At 54.1% G+C, this 19,607-nt stretch overlaps 1 protein-coding gene across 4 annotated transcripts in view; it reads left to right on the forward strand.

The window, feature by feature from the left end:
• The window catches only part of TBX4 (T-box transcription factor 4), a 35,937-nt gene that overhangs the window by 777 nt on the left and 15,553 nt on the right, over positions 1-19,607 (forward strand). For 2 of the 4 annotated variants that reach the window (XM_072779654.1, XM_072779655.1), the window contains exons 2-4: positions 5,490-5,584; positions 13,862-13,981; positions 15,017-15,164. In XM_072779654.1, coding sequence (XP_072635755.1) covers positions 5,562-5,584; positions 13,862-13,981; positions 15,017-15,164 — 291 coding nt within the window. In that variant the 5' untranslated portion in view covers positions 5,490-5,561. Of the gene's footprint in view, positions 1-387; positions 583-4,470; positions 4,687-5,489; positions 5,585-11,927; positions 12,257-13,861; positions 13,982-15,016; positions 15,165-19,607 lie in introns of those variants that run through there. The other 2 variants (XM_072779656.1, XM_072779653.1) reach the window with 2 other exon arrangements.

A 19,607-nucleotide genomic window follows, 5' to 3' on the forward strand; every position in this document is an offset into this window, starting at 1 on the left:
ACTGCAAGTGGGGCCCCGGCCCGACCAGGCCCCGCCGCGCGCACCGCAGCTCGGGGGTGCCGCGCCGTCTCGGTTGTCGAGTCTGGAGCAAGCCGTGCCGCCCTGCCCGGCCGCTCTCTCGGTCTCTTCCCGCCCCTCTAATCTAAACCATGCGGGGCTCCCGGCCCCGGCCGCGCCGGCGGGGCCCAAGGGCCGCAGGGAGGGCACCTAGGCGCGCGGTGGGCGATCGCGAGGCCCTCTCGGGGGCTCGGGGTCCTGGGGCCGCGGAGCCAGGGGACCCTGGAGCCCCCCTCCCCGGGGGGCGGCGGGCGCAGACTGATTGACAGCGGCGACGTCAGCGCAGGGGGGTGGCGGCCCCGGAGGGAGGGAGGGGGAGGAGGGAGCTGAGGCCCCAAAGTGCAGCGTCGGAGATCAAGGGCCCGCTCCAGAGCCGGGATGTGTCCGGCCCCGAGGGCGCGGCGGGTAGCGGGACACTGACCCAGTGGCCCAGAGTCGGTGCCCCCACCGTCCCGTGCCCCTCGGACCCGAGCCTGCAGTGGACCTCGGGCCGCAGGCGCCTCCGCATGCAGCAGCGCAGTTAGGGTGAGTGTGGGTTCCTGCGGGGCTGGGGTGAGCCTGGCGTGCGGGGCGGGGACCACCCTGAGCCCAGCGTGAGGCTGCGGGCAGAGGAGGATGAACTAAAAAGAGGCGAGTAACGAGACCCGGGGAAGAACCTCAGGGACCGGCAAGGCTGCAGGAGGGTGGCGCAATGCGCTGCAGATCAGGCTGCCGCCTCGGCCCGACTCCCAGCGATTTGGGGCGCGAGCCCTCCTCGCCTCCGAGTAACGGGATGAATTGGGTCTAGCGACCCAAGGGCAAAGCAACGACAGCGCCAGCGCCAAAGGAACAAGGTTCAGCCGAGAGACGAGCGGAGCGGTGGTCTTGAAACTGGTGTTTGCAGAATAAGAAAGGCCAAGAAGAGGGCCCGGGCGATATCGTTGTAGAAGTGTGTGGTCGGAATGCTGGACTTCAGGGCCTTGGATGCAGCAGGCTCGTCAAAATTAAAGCAAGGAGCATCATATATAAATAATTATCGATGATCGAGAATTATCAGATTATGAGCAATTGCCAAAGAAACAGGGCTAAGCGGCAAAACTAACAGTACTCACACTTTAAAACAAGAATAGTAGTCCCTTTCAGAACAAAGTGAAAATTGTAATTCCAAATTTAAAAGGATTATAGACAAAGTAACTCCAAATACAGGAATAATTTGATAAGAACCATTGTATTAAAATAAATAGCAATAGTATAGGAAATAGTAACAAAGACAAAACTATAGGAAAAAGGTGAACAGTTTAAAATACTATTAAGGGAAACACTAATATTAGTAGTATCGATGGAATACTATCATATAATTTATTATTGATACAATAGTGAATTATTAAAATAAATATTAACCAAAATCTTTAGAGCAATACTAATATAAACAAAGACAGCAACAAGAATTGCTGGAATAATATGACAATTTATTACCAAGGTATTAATAGTCTCAACAACATGATAAATAATAGTAGAGTAATAGAAGTATCCTACCAATGGGATGAAAAATAATCAGACTATTGCGAACTACAGCAATATTACAAATTATGACAAAGTAACAAGGAATAATGATGTGATGAAAAATAGCCGGGGAATTAAGATCGTAACATTACAAATAATGACAAAGTAACAAGATATTGTAACGATGTGATGAAGAATACCTGGAATATGTGAACAATTCTAACAAAACAAATAATGATAAAATAACAAGTATTATAAGGATGTGAAGAAAATTAACATCAATTTTGAAAACAATAATACGACAAGTTATGGTAAATAACAATTTATTGAAACTGTGACAAAATAAACTGACCGAGGAGCCAGCAACGGAAGCATTTTAGGGGTTCCCAATAAAAATGAAAATAACAATAGATTAACGTGACCCATTCGAATACTAGATCTAATAATTACCTGGATATTAGTAACACCTTAGATATCACTAAGGTGCCAGGAGGCCCGAGAATGATGGAGCGGTGACAGGAAAGCAACGACATATTTAATAATGATGAATTAACAGATCAAACCAGTACTTTAATTTTACAGTATTAAAAATTAAAAGTACTAATCGTTTATGTGCTAGGATATTCTCAATGTCATTGAACTGACCAGAATACTGCTCTGAGAAGAGACATAATTAAAATATTTTAAATAATACAAAATGTTAATTCCCGCAGTGCAAGAAAAATATCACCAGTAATCTAGAGTGAAAAGTAAAATGCTCTTCTTAGTAAACGAGTTGGCTGAAAGCGACGGACCGAGCGAAAGGGCGCCGAGCCGGCGGGCCGTGTCCGCCCAGGGGTCCGCGAGGGGCGAGCGCGGAGGCTGCGGGCCGCGCGGGCCGCGGGCTCGGGCCGGTGCGGAATCCGGCTGCGCAGTTCGCGCCGGGCTCCGGGTCCGAGCGGAAGCGTGGGGACAGCCACTCTGGGCCGGCGGAGAGGGACGAAAAGGAAATTAGCGGGGAGCTCCAGCGACGGCGAGGGCGAGGGCGAGGGCAGCGGTCGCGATGTCAAGACGTCTCTCCGTGGCGGAGAGAAAAGGAAGAAGCGAGGGAGGGCACCACGCTGCCCTCGCCCCGGCTCAGAGCCGAGGGACCGGCGTCAGTGGATGCCGGCCCGGGACAAGCTCCGTGCACCGGACCGAGCGCGCCGGGCGTGAGCCAGAGGGCGGCCCTGCAGGCTCCTGGTGTGACAAGTGCCCCGTAGAGGACCCAGTGGCCAAGGCAGCATTGAGCCAGGCGGCGCGTCCCCCTGGCCCCTGGGACTGGTCCCAGGTCCGCCGCACCTGGGACCAGTCGATTACAGGCGCTTATCCCGCTGGCCCCAGATACAATTGGAATCAGCTTGTTGGGCCAGAGTGTGCAACTCCCCTCATGGAGCAGTTTCCCCTTGCCCCGGGGGGGGGGGGGGGGGGGGGCTCCGGGTTTCCTAGGCTTGGCTGGGACCCCCCTCCCCCCGCAGGTGGCCCAAGGGGTATTGGCGCTGGCCCTGCCGGCAAAACTTGTTTCCTGCTGCCTGTGGCCGGAGGACTGGGAGGGCTGTCAGCTTTATCTTTATAGGCTTTTCCCAGCCTCAACTGGCCCAGGCCCCTTTTTATCTCCCTCGGTTGCACTTGGCTTGTTTACTTTGCGAGGCCCTGAAAGCCAGCGTCTAGGACCTGGGATGGGGAGGCCAGTGGGCAGGATGGTCAGAGGCCTGAGCCTTGGGATGCTCAGGGAGACCCAGGAGACAACAGGAAGAAGACAGGAGAAGGCAGAACATTCCTCCGCAAGAAGGGCAGCTAGGCGCTTAGAAACACCCACCAGCTCCAAAAGAAGGGAGAAGAGCAAAGAGGTGGAAAAGAGTAGAGATAATGCAGGGTTGCATCCATGATGGGGGCAGGCAAGGCAGGTCCTGCAGCCTGGACTCATCCTGATATCCCAGGACCAACTTCTAGAAGGCAACAGGCACTGGGCAGGCTGGTTCTAGATTCTTGGGGAAGGATGGCTATGCCTGGAAGCAGGACTAGGTTGTGCCTGTGAACTGGCTGGGGAGGCCCTCAGTCCTTTGCCCCAAAGCAGAGCCCTTTGGAGCTAAAGTGTGACTGCATGAGCCCAAGAGTGTGAATGTGTGGACGAGGCTGGGGGTCCCTGGCCCAGTTCAGGGTCTGAATCAGAGCTGCCCTAGGAGAGTGTGGCTGTTTGGGTGACTAGATGGTTCTGTGTGGGTGCTTGTGTCTGGGTGTGAGGATGCATGTGCCTGTGTGAGGGACCCATGGGGTGACTGTGTGTGAGAGTGGGAATGTACAGGAGTGAAAGCCTTTGGTTCAGGAAGGCTTTCTAAAGCATCTGCTCTAAAAAAATAAAAAATAAAAAAAAAAATAAAGCATCTGCTCTAAAGCAGATGGGGGAGCAGGGGCCTGAGGGACTGCCCCGCCCTGGGACCCTTCTGCAGGTGTGGAACCCCAGAAGCCCAGGACCTCCCTCTTGGCCTGGTCTTCTGGTGCCCACCCTGGAAGTGTCCTGGCTGCCCTGGCCTGAGAGTGGAACAGCAAAAAGAGACGGGGGGCCTCAGGCTCCACTGGAGCCCAGCAAGAGGGAGGGATTGGGGGTGCAGCTGGGGCAATGCCGAGAGGGCGGTCCTTCCCCCAGACCTGCTCATCACACAGCCCCACACCCAGGGGCAGGCAGACCTTGAACCGCACTCAGACCCTCCCAGGTCCAGAACCCAGAAGGAGGAGGCCACGGTCCTACCCTCAGTATTTTCTCCCTCCCCCAGCTCAGAAGGGGGCGGTGTCCACGTGCGCCAGGGCTGCCTTCCGCCGGACCCCAAGTCCCCCGGCTGCACTGGAGCGGGCTGCGGGGCCTCTGGCGAGCGTGGACCCGGACATGTGACGCGGTGTGTGCTGTGCCCGCAGGAGATGCTGCAGGATAAGGGCCTGTCGGAGAGCGAGGAGGCCTTCCGGGCCCCGGGCTCCGCGCTCGGCGAGGCCAGCGCTTCCAACGCCGCCAACGCCCCCGAGCCCGCGCTGGCTGCGCCGGGCCTCAGCGGAGCCGCGCTCGGCAGCCCCCCGGGCCCGGGCGCCGACGCCGCCGCCGCCGCCGCCGCCGCCGCCGCCGCCGCCGCAGAGCAGGTAGGGACCCCTGGCCGTCGGGCAGAGGTCGGGCGTCGTCGGTCTGTCTGCAGGGCCGCCCGAGTCTGCCAGGCCTCCCCGACGAGAGCAAGGCTCGCCGCCCCGGGATCTGGCTGCGTCCCGGGCCGAGCGTTCTGCTCCGCGGGGACGGGGCTCCCGCTCTCCGCCTTCCGTCCCTCTTCTGCTTCGCCCCTTGGGGCTACTCGGGGACCGGCGGGGGTGGGGACGCTAGTGGCCGCGGGGCGAGTCCCGGCCGAGTGTCCAGCTCCGACTACGCCGAGAGGGCAGGGGCGAGAGCCTGGCACGGGGTGGGGAGGGGGCAAGGACGGATCCCAGCCAGTGCGAGCGGGGCCGCCGCGGGGCCGGGGCGGAGAGGGTCACGGGGATAACCTGACGGTCCCAACGAACCGAATCCGTCTGTGCGGGCCCTCGGCCTGCGTGGGTCTGGCCGCGGGGATGCGTGTCCTTCCTGGGTCTGTGTGTCTGTCCGCAAGGCTACCTCCCGCACGTGGAGTGTTGATATTTGTGTCGTGTGTCATCTACCCTGGCAAGTCAGTATGTGTCCTCTGCGGACCACCATAGATAGGTGCAGCTCCGAAGGAGAGGGTTTCGGCTCCTGATTAAATTTTGAAAAATTCGTCAGGGGTATGGTGTAATTTTATGAAACGAAACCTTCAGGCATGGGGTCCTGGGGCTGGCAGTACTGTGTATATATAGTTCCTTGGGTCTGTGCTCTTGTCCTGAGGCCCCGCGTAGAGCTGTGGCCCAGGTGGACGTAAGTCCCCTTTCCCTCTCATCCCTAGACCATCGAGAACATCAAGGTGGGCCTGCATGAGAAGGAGCTCTGGAAGAAGTTTCACGAGGCGGGCACCGAGATGATCATCACCAAGGCGGGCAGGTCAGCGCTGGGACATTTACTTGGGGGATGGAAGATGACTGGTGGGAGCGATGGGGATCCTCAGGAGCTTCCTTAACAGTCCTCTCCGGCTTCAGCCAAGGGAGCCACAGGCATCCCCTTGGCTGCTCAGGCCTTAGCCCCTACACGTTTGGCAACTGGGCTGAAGCAGAACTTCCCCAAGGGGATCCTCCTCTAGGAAGCCGAGGGGGGATGGAAGGATGGGAGGGCAGCACTATGCAAATAAAATGCAAATAAGGATCCCCACATCCTAAGAGGTCCCAGTTCCAGCACTATCAGCCCCCTGGGGGGCTGCTTTGTCCTCTTTCTTTTGGGAACTTGCCCAGTTTCTCAGGATTGCATTGACTAGGGATCCCGAGATGGGCCCTCAATAGATGGAGGAAGGGGACTTGACCAAGTTTCCCTATTTCCATAACTTTTCTGGGGCAGCATGAACCCCAGATCTCTCATCCCAGGGCCACTGCTCCTCTTTGCCCCCTCAGCCAAGGAGAGGGCACCGCTGGGCCCTGTGTGTGTTGTTTAGGGAGCAGCTCTCGGGTGACTGCCAGACATGATGATTTATAAAGTGGAAACATCTTTAAAATGCACTGGTGTCTGTGGGAGAGAGCCTGGATGAGGGTGTGAGAGGAGAGAGATGCAGAGGGGGCAAGACCAGAGAGATTCGATGGGGGGCCAGGAGTCTCGGGTGGGGCAGGAAGGACCAGACCAGCATTATTCAGTGGAGGGGAACTGCTGTGGGCAGAGACGCTGGAAAGTTCAGGTGTAGGAACCGCCCCCCCCCCCACTTACTCACATTTGATTTTGGTCCCTGGGGGACAAGGAGGTGTGAAATTGTCCCCTGGCCTGGCTGTGGGCCCATAATAGGGTTTTCCAAGGAGTAAATAGGGTTTTCCAAGGTGAAGCATCAAGGCCAGGGATGAGGAGTCAGACCTCAGCGGCTTCCAGCTCCACTCAGCGGCTTCCATCCAGCAAGGTGCTTGGATCTCTGCCCTCTCCTCATCCCCCTCTGCAAAATAATACATACAATTATATGCAAAGCACCTAGCAAGGCTCCTGGCACATGTAAGCCTGCCATAAATGCTAGCTAAAATTAATTGAAATTAGAGAAATGCCTGGTATCCACTCAGCATTTTTCTTCTACTTTTTAAAGAAGTCGTGCTGAACTGCTCAAAGAACGGTGTGCTGTTCTAAAGAAACAAAAAGCTGGTAGTTTGCAGTGTGTAGTGTGGCTCCTCTAGTCTGCTCTCCAGCAGGCCTTGCAAGGTTTTCTTTGTTTTGTTGGGGGTAAAGGTCTGGGTGCTTGGCCACGCTACCCAGGCAGATGGCAAAGCTACCTGGAGCCTCTATCAGGAGAACAAGCAGGGGAATATTAGGGCCTGAATTTGCTGCATTTGGGAGATGGGGAAAGAGGTTGCACTAGGGCAACCTGGTAGAGGATGCCACTTGGAATAGTCCTCTCGAGGACAGTGGGGAGCCAGGTGTCACAAGCCTTGCCTCCTCCTACCTGAGTGCACTTGGGCAAGTCTCTAAACTTCCTGTGGCTTGGTAGTGTTGGGTAAAACAGCTGGTGACTGTAGACTTACCTGCCATCCTTCGTTTCTTGGTTACTGTGAGACTCATACCTGGGGTCACATGAGCTATGTATGGTAAATTGTTGAGTGGATTATAGGTGTGAAGAGGGGGAATTTATTTCTTGTGACTGTTGAGGTGGAGGGAAGGAAAGAAGAAAGAGAAAGATCCAGAATTTCCCCTTTAAGGCAGCAGAAATAACCTTGTCTTTTGAAAATAAATGGCCATCGTGTTCTTGGGGCTCCCCCGGCCTCTGCCATTTAAAACAAAAGGTATTTTTGATTCTCCTCAGTGGGGTTTCCTGCATCTGATTGCCTCCTCCTTCTCTTTCCCCAACACAGACACACACACACACACACACACACACACACACACACACACTTCCAGAGGTGACTAGCTTCAGGCAGATGTTTGTGCCTGATCCTAGTGGAAGCTTAGAGATGGGCCTCAGGGAATGAGGATAATAATTTTTAAATGGCTGCGATGAAGTTGACCAATTATGGTTTCCTCACACTCTTTCATTTCTCTGGCAGACAGTGATTCTTGTACCAGGTCTAGTCCTTAAGAAAGTCATTAGCCTCATCGCTCTTCCCCGTGGTCCTCACAGGCCTTCTTCCCTCCTGCCTAGCTGCTTGCTGACCTCAGAGACCACATTGGTGGCTCTGACCCCCCCACGGAACCCTCCCCCTTCACTGCCTCCTTTGCATGGGCAGCCTCAGGGGTGCTGTGCTGGGCTCATGGCTCTTCCACATCCTGTGGATTCCCAGTTCTCTTATTTGTGTCTCTATCGGCACCCTTCCTGGAACACCTGCGTGTCTCAGCAGATGGCCTGGACCCTTCTCCTGAACCTTGAATCACAAATTCCTAGACTGCTTGAGCTGGAGGGGAACCATGAGAACATAACCTGACCCTAGAGAAGGGAAGACACTTGGCTCTTAGAGATAGAAGCAAGATTGGGCAGGTGCCAGTCTACACAAGCCAAGCAGATGATGATCCACCCCCAGAATGAAACCCAACTTTGAGAAATTCCCCTCCTTGCTTATTTTCAAGGCCATTCAATGTTGCACTGCCCTAGGGACCCTGGCTGGTCAGGGCATGGTCATTGCCGTAGGGTGAGGGAGAGGCAGGCCCTGGAGAAGGGGAACTGGAATGTTCTCATACTAATGTATCTTTGGGTCATAAGCCTCTTGCCTTAAGCCCTCAGAGATCTGAAGCCCAAAGGAAAATAGTCCCCTTCATCGGATAGGGGCTTTGGATTCTCAAACCACTTGATTTAGGGAAGAAAAGGCCAATCACATCAGGAGACATCAATTTCCGAACCCTCAGTAACTCCTGATGTCAGGTGTAAAATGGGCCAGAATTTTCCCAGCCAGTTTCTGCCCCTCTCAGTCTCCTGCATGCACAAGCTTTCAGCCCTTTACTCCACAGAGCGGACCCCTCCCCTCTCTACCTCTTTCATATCCCCGCCAAGCCTGATACATGTGAGAAACTGCATTTGCTCCCAAACATAGATAAAAGTGAGCTCCACAAAAATTTAAATATAAACCTCCCAAAAATGAAAATTTCCTAACCGTTTGACTGCTCTACTCCTAGGTCATGGCTTTGCCACCAGATAAATCTCCACTATCAGCCTTCATAGCCTGTTGAGTTCAATGTTGCTTGTGTTAGTGACAGTGAATTTGCGTTTGAAAAATGAACTACCGATGAGAACTCCTGTTGAACCTGTATTGTTTGTTATTCTGAGGCAAGGATTTGGCCCAGCTTAATCCCGGGCTTCAAAGCCAATTGCCCTCGCTCTGTATACAGAGCGTCAGAGCCCAGTGGCGTGGGTGATAAGACAAGTAAGGGTTGAAGACACTGGGAAAGTGGATTGGGGAGAGAGTCCTTTGATCTCTTTCTAAAGTATTTTCTGAAAGCAAAAGTCTATCAGAAGGAAGTGTCTTTAAAAAAAAAAATCTGAGAAGCAAGTGATCTTCCAAAACAGCATCCATTCCACACACTCTCACTCCTGCCCCCCCACCTCAGGGAAAATATTTCTTAAAAATGCTTTGAGTGAATTAGAAAACTGTGTGTGTGTGTGTGTGTGTGTAAAGTGGGAATATATTTTGAAGTTTTGCCGTTGCTCTCAGAAATCATTTGGCCCTAGAAGGTTTGGTCTCAGGTCTCTAGACAACACCAACGACACAGCGCCCCCTCCTCCAGCAAACTGAGCCTTGGTTGATGGGCCCTAGACTCTTCCCAACATGCTCAGAAATCTCAAGATTCCCAGACACTAGGGATAGAAAGAAGGGTGGAGTTTTCTGCGGACCCCCATCCTTTGCCTGCAAACCATTCCTTTCAGGCTCTGGGCTCTACCGCTGGTGTATACATCATGTATGTGTGTGCATGATATATACACAGGGCTAATTTTCAATGTCCATTTTATTGAAGTGGAACATTTCTGCATAAAAATGAACATATCTTAACTGTCCAGCTCTATAGACTTTTACAAAACGAATACCCCCAATCAAAGCACCACCAGATAAGGAAAAAGAACAGAATCGTCTTGTGTGCCTTCCCCCACCACCACCACTCCCCGCCTCCCTGGAAGCGCCCCTCTCCAGACTTCTCACCCCTTCGGTTTGGTTTTGTGGCTTCGTTTAAGAGAAGGCACATTAGCTGCTCCTGGGCTTCTTGGCCCCCAGAGAAAGTCCGGCTGCCGTCGGGCTTGGCTTGGGGGCCTGGCTAGGTGGAGAGAATCTGGCTGGTCCGCTAGGTCCGACTTACTCTCCGCAACCCCCCCCCCCTTCTGGATGGGTTGGGGGCTTGTAGGTCAAGGCCAGGAATTTGGCTACGGCCACATTTGGCGGGGGAGCCGGGAGCCCCTGTGGCTCCCTCGCCCAGCTGAACTCGCACGTCCCCTCTCAGCAGCGAGCGAGCATTTAAGGGGTTGTTGCCAAATCCCAAGGCCCCGAATCCCTTGCCCCGCGCCCCGCAAGCCTCCCACGCCGCCGAGAAACGTCCAAGGAAGCTTATCTTAGCAGTTCATTCTAAAACCATTTCCGAGTATGAAGCAGATAAAGGCTCCAGCCCGCACCCTTTCAGAGCCTGTTTCATGATCAGAGGAGAAACCCCGGCTTTCATCTCCTGCCGGGCGGCGGGGCGGGCGGCTTGTTTATTCCCCGGCGGGGCCGTTTCCGCGTGTGCCGGGAGCGCCTCTGTGCCGCGGGGCCCGAGCCCCGAGGGGGCGCCCGGGGCGCAGACCCGAGGCTCGCGGGGCGCAGGCGCGGTGGGGGAGGGGGCTTGAGGGCGCGGGACTCGGGGGCCTTCGGGTGTGGGGGACGGGGGGCAGGCGAGCGCTGGCGGCGGGGCAGAGGGGGCGCCCGGCGGCTCAGTCATCCCGTCTTCCTGGCCCTCCCGCCCCGACCCAGGGAGGCGTTCATTGCCCCCGCAGACGGAGGCTTAAGGGGGCATTTATGTCCTCGCACCCCATCCTTTCATCTGTTTCCGTAGAGTGGGCCTTCACAGTGTAGGGGGAGCCCGAGGATGTCACAGCTCCTGCACCCAGCTTCGCGTCTGTGGCGAAAGTCCTGCCCACCTGGTGCACGCTCCCTTGCTGGGTCCCTGGGCTCCACTGCTAGCCACCCCTGGCACCCAGGGCAGATGCCTTCAGCCCGCAGCAGGAGGTTTAGGACCGGCTGGGTGGACCGTGTGCTTCCCCTGCACACCCAGCCTTTCGCCCACACGGGTGTGCCCTTCCTTCCGCTGGAGCCCCAGGCGATGGGGAAATGATAGTGCCCAGGGCCAAGGCTGTTGTCTGGCTGTTCTCAGAAGCAGCCACCAAACTGGGCCCTAGTGGAGAGGGAGATACCTGTTCCTGGGAAGGCAGTGGGGCTTGCTCAGCAGGAGTCTTCAGCCTGGAGCAGTGGACTTCGGAACTCCGGAACTCCTGCTTTCAGACCAGATATCCCATCCCCCTCCCTGCTTCTAAGGGCTGCTGCTCTAGGAAGAGGGGACTTGGTGGGCAGGGGAGGCAGAGGCCAGGAGACGCCTTCCTTCCCTTCCCCAGCTCTTGGCAAAACCTCCCTCTGGGGGCTTTCAGTCAGGAATCTGGTCCATAGTCAGCTTCTAGGAGAAGCCAAACCACAGGACACCAGTTCCCTGCCTTGGGGAGCTGAACACAGGCTGCTTATGGGCCTTCTAAATACCAGCCTGGCCCCCTGAGCTGCAGAGATGAAGTGGAGTAGGGAGTAGGAGAAGGTGAAGGTCCTCCATCCTCCAGCCTAGGTTATGAGGACTATTCCAGTGGCAAGGAGCCACTTTCTCCTGGACCCTCTTTGTAGATCCTGGCCTGGGGGGCAGCCACGCCTGCCCTCTGCTATTGCCACCTGGAGTTATTACAGGAGAAACAGGCTAAGTGCAGGGCACTGGTGCCAGGTCAGCCAAACACAGCCAGGGCCACCCCATTTTGTGGCAGTTTCTGTAGCAGTTACAAAATGGTGGCCTGGGGGGGGGGGGGGACAGGATTCTGGGCCTTCCCCCAGGGAGGAGGGGAGGTGAGGCAGCTGTGGCCTTCCCTGGCTCCAGCTTTAGGCCTATCAGGGGAGAGGCTGGGCCAGGAGAGAAGGTGGTGCAGGCTCCAGCCGTGCCCCCAGGCCGGGCAGGGGCTGGTGAGCAGGAGGCAGGATTGGGTTCCTGAGCCCTCTCACTTCCCCCATTCCTGAAGAGGGGGTGGGGTGGACATTTGAAAATGCTTTCAATTGACATCTGAGACAAATTCTTCCACACGGTTTATAAGTCCCTAGACTTGCAGCTAGAACTTCCCTCCTCCCTCCAGGCACGCACACATGCACACATGCGCACTCCACTGTGTACTCAAGGACACGGGCTTGTGCATACACACGGCTGCACACCTCCCACATCCCTGGCCCACTGCAGTGCTCTCCTGAGCCTTTCCTCCCACAAGAGAGAGGGTGACCAGACTGGGACTGGGCCAGGGAGAGAACTGAATCCCTCACCTCAGAATCCTGGCCTGGGCTTGCTGCAGGGTCGGCTGGCTTGTGGAGGCCTATTGAGGCCTCCCTTCTGGAAGCCCTTCCTGTCTGGGTAAGCTAGTACCCCTGTTGACAAAATGGGGGGCTTCAGTCATTTGAGATGTCCAGGACAGCTTCTCTTGAGGTTCTTCCTTACAGTCTCTCGGTTTAGTGAGGAGGCAGAGGATGTGGACTGGTTGGGCTTTGTTCCACCTTGGGGGAGAGAGAGGGGTTTAGCTCCTGAGGCTTTAGTGTCTTCAGTTAGGTTTGGATCCTGCCTCTTTCTTGGGGAAACACCTCTGTAGGAGATTAAGCTAGGAGTGGGTTGGGGTGTCTGAGGAGAATTGTGAGGAACTTCTGTCTGCCCTCTGGGGAAGTCCAGTGTCAGGGACCTGGTGACCAGGGGGGCAGGGCTGTGCCCCTGCAGGGAGATGTACATGCTATTATACAGCTGTGGGTGCTGGGGAAGCCCTTCTCTAGAACATTCACTGAGCTTCAGGTCCTGGACAGTCTTAGCATGGTCTGTGGAAACTGGATAACTTCCTGCTTTTCGATAAGTCAATTTTCACAGAGGAAGGTCATCCACTGGTTCACAGAGGAAGGAGTGCAGTGGGGGCCAGTGGTAAGAGTCACAAATGGACTCTGTTAATCTTACACACCAACCTATATGAGATAGGTAGTAATATCCCCATTTTAAAGATATGAAAACCAAGGCACACACAAAGAGATCCATACAAGTTGCCCAACGCCTCACAACTTGTCAGTGGCCCATGGCACCGTAGTTCTAGAATCTGTGCTTTTCTCCGTGAGGCTCCTGAGCTGACTTCCCGTGGTACCCCAGTTACTGTGCATGGGCCCAGGTGAGGTCTTCGCACAGTTAAACACTCTTGCTAAACACACCAAAAGAATCCAGAGACCCAGCCACACTCCCCTGTTTTCCTGTGTGTTGGTTTGAGGCCTGAGGTCTTCCACAAAGACAAGGCCCAGAGGAGACACCCCATTGATTACAGAAGCTGCTGATAGGGATTGCGAGGTCTTTTGCTCTGATTCCTGTAATGGCACCCCAGAACTTTAGTTGTGTAGGGACGGGCAAAGGACAGGAGGGAAATTCAGCAGTCAGGTTGGTGTTGAAATCCTCTCTCATGACCCTGGCGGTTTCTATGCTTTAGCTACTCATAGCCAGTAGGCCTAAATATTAAAGGATAATAGGGGAGAGGGAATTGCATTGCAGAAGTCATGTAAGCCCTCTTCCTAGACACAGCTCCTGGGTACACAGCTGTACAGCTGGTGCGGCCCTTCCCTTGTGTAGGGGGAGACTGAGGCCCTACCAGAGGGGAGTGCCTTACCCAGCTCACACAGTTCTGATCGGGGCCAGTCTCTCTCTCTAAAGATTTTTATTTATTATTTGACAGAGAGAGAGAGAGCCAGAGAGCACAAGCAGAAGGGACAGAAGAGGCAGAGGGCGAAGCAGACTCTCCTCTGAGCAGGGAGCCTGATGCAGGGGCTGGATCCCAGGACCCTGGGATCATGCCCTGAGCTGGAGGCAGACACTTAACTGACTGAGCCACCCAGGTGCCCTGAGGCCAGTGTCTCTTAAGGCCTCTGTCCCCTCACCCCTGTGTGCCATCTCTCCTGGTTCTTTGTCTGTGCCTCTGCCTCACACCTTGGCTTCCCTCAGGAGGATGTTCCCCAGCTACAAGGTAAAAGTCACAGGCATGAACCCCAAGACCAAGTACATCCTGCTGATTGACATCGTCCCTGCGGATGACCACCGCTACAAGTTCTGTGACAACAAATGGTAAGAACCTGGGACCCTCACATCCCCTGTCTTCTCTCAACTGTCTGTCGTCACCACACACATTCCCCACCTGATGTTTGGTCCAGGAATCCACCAGTTAGTTCAAATGATCGCACAGACCCCAGGCTTGGGAACCGAGCCTGCGGGGGCTGAGGGCCACGTGGGCAAATGTCTGCACATCTGCTGCAGGTGGGGCCAGGACTGGAAACGAGCTGCAGGGTTTGAGGGGTTGTGGCTTTCAAGGGTCTGTTCTCTCCCTGCAGCTGTGGACAGGCAGGATTGGAGACTATGCGTGGTGTGACAGTCACCAACACTGGATGGTTCTAGGCTCTGGTCGTGCTGCACTGGGGACGGGGATGGGAGCCATTTCCTTGGGGGACTATGATATGGATGGTTATTATATAGGTGCCTGGTCTCTTTGCTGCTTTTCCTTATCTTCATTGTCTGGCTGTGAGCCCTCCTTTTCAGCTGTTGATCCAGAGTGAGGGGCAGCTGTGTGCTGGTTGGATGATGGGACCCTTTGGCAAGGGGCTGGGGAAAACAAATGGGTTGTAGGGCAAAACTAGGGCAGGGTAAATAAATATGGGGCTACTTTTCCTAAGGCCATCCCCTTAGTACCCTGGCTGTCCCCAGAGCCCCAGACAGCACCCAAGGAGAGAGAGGGGCTGAACAAATTAGCCGCTAGTCAGGATGTGGGCTCCGCAGTGGGTGAGTGGTAGGATCAGCAGGGACTGGTCTCAGGAGGCAGGATTCAGGGGCCAGGTCCTGCCCAGGGCCATGTGTCTATTTCTTCTCTCTTTGGATTGCTTGATCATTCTGAGAGACAAAAGAGGTTCGGAATTGCTGCTGCTCCTCAGCACTCTCTCCTCTGACCCTCATGCCTACTCACAAAGTCCTAAATTGAGAGTATAGGATGAGCAGTGATTTTTTTCCTTCAGGTTTATGGGGATTTGCTCTCAGAGGGGACAGGGAATCTGGGGCTTTTCCAGAACCCAGAGTAATCAACCGCCATGGTTCTGTTTGCTCTGTTGGCAGGATGGTGGCGGGGAAGGCTGAGCCTGCCATGCCAGGACGGCTCTATGTCCACCCCGATTCTCCTGCCACTGGGGCCCACTGGATGCGGCAGCTGGTCTCCTTCCAGAAGCTGAAGCTCACAAACAACCACCTGGACCCCTTTGGCCATGTAAGAGAGAGCCTGCCTGACCTTGAGAGCCAGTCCTGGTGCATCGCTGGGCGCAGGGTGGGGGATTGGGGGTGGGTGCTGGGTCGGGGTGGAGATATGGAGAATCCACTCTGGGGATCCAGCTCCAGGCTTTGGCACTTGCCGGGCTGGACTGGAAGGAGCAGGGGGTCTGAGTCCCACAGCTGTACATCCTTCTCCTCACACTTGCTGGCTGGGTAACTTTGGGCAAATTTCTTTCTTTCTTTTCTTTCTTTCTTTCTTTCTTTCTTTCTTTCTTTCTTTCTTTCTTTCTTCTTTTTAAAGACTTATTTATTTATGATAGAGAGAGAGAGAGAGAGAGGCAGAGACACAGGCAGAGGGAGAAGCAGGCTTCATGCCAGGAGCCCGATGTGGGACTCGATCCCGGGACTGCAGGATCGCGCCCTGGGCCAAACGCAGGCGCTAAACTGGGGAACCCCTGAGCCACCCAGGGATCCCCCACTTTGGGAAAATTTCTTGGCCTCTATGAGCCTTAGTTTCCTCATCTAGAAAACTTTCATGGTTGCAAGAATTAACTAAGAGAATATGCATGAAGTACTATGCCCATGAGAGGCTCTAAATAAATGGCAGCTATGACAAGGATGATGATGATGGATCAAATCTCTCAGCTTCAGTTTCCCCAAATTTGGCCTTACTGGAGCCTAAGACAAGCTAACTTTCTTGGGAAAGAGTCACTGATGACTTCTGAAGCCTTTCTCTGGCCTGTGCCGTCTGCCCGGCCTGGCAGTCCCTGCCCTCTGGAAGGGAAGGCCTCGCTCTGGCTCCTGTGGCAGTTCCTTCCTGGCCATGCCTGGGACCTGGCTCTTACAGGAGAGACTCTGAAGCCCCAGGGATGCTGTTGCTGACGCCCCATCCAGGCTGCTGAGCCTCATTCTTTCCCCATCTGGCTCTGGCAGGCCCACAAAAAGCATTTTATGTGGAAATTTTTAGCTCAAGTGTGTGGCAAACTGAAGCCTGGGGACCTGGTATTATCCGCCAGGGCACAGGCCCTGCCTGTCTCCACTACCCACCATTACTCTGAAAGGATAGGGTGGGGTGTGGTGGAGCACGGGTGCCATAGAGCCTGCTGGATGCAGTTGCCCAGGCTGTACACGTAACACTCAGGGTGCAGATGGTGGTAGGGGAAACAAGGGTGGGGAGTGTGCAGGTACGTGCCTCTTTTATACCTGAAATCTATTTCTGGGGTGCTGTGTGCAGATCAGAATTCTGTGAATCATAGTTCCTCATGGAAAATGCTAGCAATGGTCATTTCTGATTGATTGGCATATAAGACAAGCAACTCTTAGTTCTCATTTCCTCAGAGTCCGTTTGGTTCTATTCCGAGTTAGTAATCTATAACCAAGCAACTAGGAGAAAGCTTAATTAACATAATTAACTCCCTCCTTTTCCATTTTGCAAGGAGCACAGGTTTTGCCCTGCAAGACAGGCAGGTGCTATCGGGTGTGTGGCAGAAAGGTGCAGCCCTAACCTTTCCCTGGGGGTGGAGACAAGCCACCAATCTAATGGGAAGGGTTGGCCAAGCCCTTCTTCCAGAGCTCAGGGCCTTTTCATGGAGGGACAGAAGGGCCTCTTACCGGGCACTCTCCTGGTGGAGACTTTGCTCCCAGTTGGCTCCTACCTGGCCTCCTCTGCTTGCCCAGGCCATGGCATTAACGTGGAAAGGTTAGCAAGGGTCTTTATGGTGGGATTTCAGGAACCTAGTTGGCAGGCACCTCTCTGCCCACAGCGGCACACATGGACCCCATGGGACAGACCACTGGGGTGAGCAGAGAGCTTGGCCAGAGCTGGATCCTTGAGTGAGTGGCCAAAATTACCTAAGGATCAAAGTTCTGGTGAGAAGTTTGGATGCATAGCTTGCTGTCATGATTCCCAGCTGCAGGGATGCCTCAGAGGACTCTCCTACCGCCCCCAACCCTGACCTTGGCAGAAAGTGGCAGGGGTGGGACTCAGGTGGTTGAAAACCTGGCCTTTTTCAAGAAGTGGGAGAGAGACCTGGGCTTGGTAGCCCAACAGATTTTTGCAGCCTGGCTTGCCTCTGTGGCTCTACTGGAGTCTGTAGGGGTTGGCAGTAATCCTGCATATAGTCTTGAGTCTGAGCCAGTGGGGCTGCCTGAGAGGCTTGTGATGTTGTGGTGCCCCTGGCTCCACTTGCCATCCTGCCTGGAGCTCATGTCTCCTTGGCAATAGGGATATTCCTCCTAGTAATCCAGCTTGCTCTCTAGAGGGTTGGGATGCAGAGCAGCTTATTGGTTATAGCACACCGTGAATGGTGGCAGGACTCAGAAACAAGGTGATTGTCTCAGGGGCTGGGAGGAAAAGAGCCCTCTTGGACATACACCTGTGTCCAGTACAGAATTCTTTTGGCTTCTCCACCTGTCCTTCTGTACACAGGGCTTGAGCTGTCACATCTTCAACTATGTGGAACATCACTGGAGAAGGAGCAGCTTTTGGCCATACAGGCAAGGGCTGTGGAGCATGAACTGGATGTTCCTAGATAAGCCATGTGGACCATGGCTTTCTGCTCGTTGGCCTGCACTGAGGGAAGTGCTGAGCTCCTCATCACCCTGCCCAGCTTCTCAGGGCAGGAGCCTGGGAAAGAGCCAGCTCCTAATATGAGTCTGCCCCAAACAAGCCCCTCCTGCACTGTTCACCTCCACAGTTTCAGTTTTCCCTAAAATCTCCCAGACCTCGAGGAACTTTCTCAGGCAAATGACCTTTGGTCTTTTCCCTTTGGTCTCATAGTATCTTGGGGGTTTTAGCTGTTGCCTTTCATTTGCAGCCTTCCCCTGGGGAGAAGGGTCCAGGGTCCTGGCGAGGGCTTGGGCTTGGTAGTCGGTCCCCCGTATAGGGAACAGGGACCCCTCAGACCAGGGCCCCAGTTCAGCTCCACTCCTATTCTGCTGCCCACAGAACCTGCCCACCTCTTGCCTCCTACTTGCACCCCCTCCCACTCCTGGCAGGGTCCTGGGCCCAGGAATGGTGACATGGTAAGAGAAGCTGCTTCAGGAGATTGAGTAGGTAGGGCCTGCTGCCTCCAGCAGGACAGGGAGATGGCTGGGTCTTTTCTCCTCATCTGGAGGCAGGGAGCAGATGGCTGCAGTGGGGTGTGTCTCTGTGTCTGTGCGTGTGTTCTTGTGAGCAGAGAGATGGCCTTCACCACCTCTTGTGTCCCAGGGCTCCCAGATTGCTGGGGTGGAAGACCAGATTATGATTTCCGACATAGTGAGTAACTGTTCCAGAGGCTGACTTAGCTCCAGGCTGGGTGCGTGGGCCACAGCTCTTTGGTCACCAAGTGGCACAGTCCCCTCAGTGTGCCACTTCCTCCTGGGACCACATGCTCTTCACCTAGTTAGTTACCCCTGAGCCTTGGGGTCCAAGCTCAAATGTCACTTCTTTGGGGCAACAGTTCAGGGTCCCCCTTACATGCTCTCAGATCACCTTTCTGTCCTAGGACATACCACAGTTAGAATTTTATTTTTTTAACGATTTGTTCATTTATTTTAGAGGGGAGGGGCAGAGGAAGAGGGAGAGAGAATCCTAGGCAGACTCCCCTCTGAGTGCAGAGCCCGACCTGGGGCTTGATCCCAGCACCCTAAGATCACAACCTGAGCTGAAACCAAGAATCAGATGCTTAACTGACTGCATCACTCAGAGCTCCTAGAATTTTATCCTTATTAATAAAATTTGGTTTTGAATAAGAAATACAGTCACATGATTTAAAAATAAATCAAGGAATAAATTAAAATGTGTGTAATGAACCATTTTTCTCCTCTGGTTCCCTATCCACCAGTTTCTTCTAATCCCTGCCACCAGAAACGACTGTTACTACTTTCATTTTGGCATTTCTTTTTGCATAGACGAGCAGAGTACAGAATCTCAGATCCTTTCTCTTATACACAAAAGATAGCGTACAATAAATGCTTTTTGCAGCTTTCTTTGTCAACAGTATAAAATGGAGATCATCCCATTCCTGTAGAGCTTCCTCTAATTCCTTGTCTTATGGCCACATAGAATTTCATCATGCAATTGTTCCATAAATTATGTAGCTCATCCTTATTGGAGAAATTAAGAGGCCAATGTTTGCTCTTTCAGCTACACTTGTGTGTTATATCATTTTACGCCTGTGTCAAAGATCTTTGACGTGATCGTGACGAGTTGCTTGCTCAAAGGGATATTTGGCATTATGGCTTGTGGTTTCGCCTTCCCTTGGAGTGTACTGATGTGTATTCCCACCACAGCTACTGTAGCCTCACCAACAGGTGGGAGAGACCTTGTGGACTTCTGCCCGGCTGATCGGCAAACTGTAGATACCGGTGGTAGTTTCAATTTGTATTTCCTTTATAATAAGTGAAGTTAGCATCTTTTTCCCCTTCTGTGAACTGCTGTCCTCATCAATTGCTCATT

This window comes from Canis lupus, chromosome 16, assembly GCF_048164855.1.
Source record: "Canis lupus baileyi chromosome 16, mCanLup2.hap1, whole genome shotgun sequence".
Classification (NCBI taxonomy): domain Eukaryota; kingdom Metazoa; phylum Chordata; class Mammalia; order Carnivora; family Canidae; genus Canis; species Canis lupus.